General features: G+C 38.1%; 1 protein-coding gene across 1 annotated transcript; it reads right to left on the reverse strand.

Moving 5' to 3' along the window:
- LOC103322820 (uncharacterized) lies at positions 1-2,270 on the reverse strand. The gene is made up of 6 exons (XM_008224794.2): positions 2,041-2,270; positions 1,731-1,784; positions 1,408-1,621; positions 716-1,001; positions 559-636; positions 1-261 (listed from the first exon to the last, which is right to left on the reverse strand). The coding sequence occupies exons 3-6, from the start codon at positions 1,617-1,619 to the stop codon at positions 211-213; spliced, it is 627 nt and encodes a 208-aa protein (XP_008223016.1). The 5' UTR covers positions 1,620-1,621; positions 1,731-1,784; positions 2,041-2,270; the 3' UTR covers positions 1-210.
- Positions 2,271-3,348: the final 1,078 nt, after the last annotated feature.

Genomic DNA, 3,348 nt, shown 5'->3' on the forward strand with positions numbered 1-3,348 from the left:
GAACTAGGGAAGATGATGAAATTTATTTTCCAACTCTCAAAAATGCCAAAGCAATTATACATAGACAACCAAGGGATTAGGGTACAGAGATTACACCATTTCTAACTTCTTCCTTTTCCCGGCTTCGATCTCCATCCCTAGTTGCCTACTCCAGTCCTATAACTATCCAAAAAAACTGTATCTTCTTGCCCTTGTTCTTATGTCTCTCTCTCAGTCTGAATCACTATCCATACTTCCCATGGCCTTCAATCCTCTGGGTCTCTGCATCATAATGGTAACCCAGTCACATACCCTTTTACAGATTTGCATAGTTAACGCAACAGAACTATGGCTCTCTTTGGCTGCTAGGAAACTAAATGGAAAAGGTAAAAGAACACATAACATTTCAATTTACACAATTTTGAGGACAGTTCTCAGGTCCCCAACATTTAAAGTCATTTGAGATTTCAAAACCAAATTTCTTCTCATCCCAGCAACCAAACAGAGCCAAGCCAAGCATTCAGGATAGAACAAAGAAGTCAGCAATTAACTAAATTTTGCATAAGAGAGACAGAATACCTTCTTTGAAGCCTTCTTCTCCCTCACTTCATACCTCTCCTGGCACAAATCTGATAACCATACACCTGGCATTACCAACTGCACACAAAAGTGAGAATAAGTCACACCCACATCACTAACTCTCTCTCTCTCTCTCTCTCTCTCATGAACAACTTACAAGTAAGCTTTTTTGGAGCAGCTTTGCTCTTTTCTTGGGCCTTTGAGGTAGCTTACACCCTTTCATAGCCATGAAGTCCTCTTCCTTTTCTTTACTAGACAATGATAGAAACAACCTTGGCCACACATGGCCTCCTTTGTCATCCCTTGCATGACCAGGATAATCTAATCCTAACACCTTCCCATTATCATCCAAGCCTATTGAACCCCTTGTTGTGTAATATCGATCTTCCTTCTCCGGTGAAGTAACAAATAACTTCCCACTATTCATCGGCGAAGCTGAATTCCTGCAATCAAAACATAACCACTTGGAACAATGTTGGCTCTATTCCCTTCACAAATAGTCTGTCTGGTTGAGAATTGTGTGAAAATAAAGTATTGAAACCCGGATCTAATAGTATCAGCAAAAACACCAACTACACAAGTCCCATATGATTCTAGGATTGATCAAGTTTTCTCATTTATTTATTTTTGGGAAGGGATCTTTCAAAGCATGAACTATTTTTTTCTTTTGCTAAACCTCATTAAATTTCTAAATTCAGATAAAAGAAAAATAGAAGATAACATACACGTTCTTAGTTCAACAAAAGCTGCTTCAAACCAATCCCAATCATCAATTTTCTTGCATAGTTCAAGCTTTGGAAAGTTAGCATATTTGTTTCTTATTTCAATTAAAGCATTAATGTTTCTTACTTGTCGATGCGCTGGGGAAGTGGAGCGGGAGACTCTTTCTCGGCACGAGAAGCGATTTTCTTCTTCCTCAAACAGTCTGACGATTTGGTGTTGCTCAAGCTTTGGTCTTTCTTCACCTTCGCACATCTAAGCCTCTTTCTGTTCCCCCATTGCAATACAAAGTCTGACTCTGTAGCTTTAGACTCTCTTTGGCTTTTCCCTTCTTTTTCCATTTCTGAAGAGATTACCCATTTGAAATTTTACTTAAAAAACAATAGAAAGCGCGAGAAAATAAAACAAAGTGGAAGAAAATTTCCCCAACATGTAGAGAACAGAAAACTGACCTCAAGATCTAAGGAGATAACTGTTGAAATGAATGCAATTTATCTCAGGCAACCCTGCATTTTCAGTGGATTTACGATGACCCAAAAACGAATTAGATCGACAACAATATCAGAGTAATCCTTTGCTCTGTTTGGTTGTTGATAAAGTACAAAAGAAAAGAAAGCAAGGAACCCAATTGGATTTAGGACTAGTTAATCTTAATTCCATTGAATCTCTGGGTTTGTTTCTCTTTTTCTTCGGAACCAAACAGACCATGAAAGTTAAACAATTAAAAAAAAAGGAGAGATTTGAAGGAGAAAACTCAATTACATAGTGATAGCAGTAGAGCAGTAGGCCAGCAGCAGAGACAGAAAAGAATGAAGAAATTTGCCCTCAAATTTTCTCCAGAATAACGAGAAGAAGAAAAACTGAACAAGAGTGTATGCTGGTTTTTGTCTCTGAAAGGCCAAGAAATCAAAAAAATCGGCGCTTTCTTTGTTATCTCCACACTCAAAGCTCTGAGAGTCTCTCAGTTTCTCTCTCTCTCTCAGAGGAGCCTCTGTTTCTTTTGGTTTCGCCCTACTTTATTTTGATTTGTTTTTGTTGCCCCTCCAATCACTCCAGACAGAGTATAGTATAGTCTCTATTCCCCATTAGTTGTTAGGCTTATTTACTGTAGTATCCTGAAACTTCGGTCACATATTACTTTATTCTCTCGAAGTTAAAATAACCCACTTAACTTCCTGGATTATGATTTTGTGTTCCATTTTACCCTCACTATTATCTACATTAATAACTTTATCAGTTTTGGTCATATATTACTTTATAAATCTCTCGAAGTTAAAATAACCCACATTAACCTCCTGAATTATGATTTTGTGTTCCACTTTACCCTCACTATTATCTACATTAATAACTTTATCAGTTTTGATGACATGACATGACTATTTTAGTCTTTTTACAACAAGTGTTGTGTGTGATGCTTGAGCCCACTTTTTTTTTTTCCTTAAGTGGAATAAAAAAAAAAATTGGTTAGAAAAAGTGGAATAAAATAATGTATTTTATTTTTTATTTTTTTATTTCTCTCTCCCCCGCATCCGAATCTATCTGGTTCTCTTTCAAATTCAATCCCCATCCTCAACAATAACAAAATCTTTTAGTTCTTCACACCCAAACCCAAAAACTCAATTCAACAATTTCCCCCATAAACAACTCCCAAAATAATGAAAAATCTGATTTTGGCCCTTTTGATCTGCCTCATGTTTGCTTTGTCAAATGGGTATGGAGGAACCAAGGTCGGAGGCAGTCGACATATCGAAGACATGAAGACGAACAAGGAGGTTTAGGAGTCGGTGAGGTTTTCGATGGCGCAAGACAACCGGAGCCAGCGAAAGAGCCACCAAAGCAACGTCAGCGAAGGGATTCAGTTCTTGGAGGTGGTGGAGGTGCATAGGTGGATGGTTTCTGGGATCAAGTACTATCTCAAGGTCTTTGTCGTGAAGATGGTGAAGCTTGGAATAGAGAAAGAAAAAGGGAGAGATGAAGAGATATAGGGAGGAGTTGTTGGGGAGGGGGTCAGGTACAGAGAAGAAAGAGGGAGAGAAAAGAGAGAGGGAGGGGAGAGATGTAATAATTTTC

The sequence above is a fragment of the Prunus mume genome, linkage group LG1, assembly GCF_029339155.1.
Source record: "Prunus mume cultivar Tortuosa linkage group LG1, ASM2933915v1, whole genome shotgun sequence".
Classification (NCBI taxonomy): Eukaryota; Viridiplantae; Streptophyta; class Magnoliopsida; order Rosales; family Rosaceae; genus Prunus; species Prunus mume.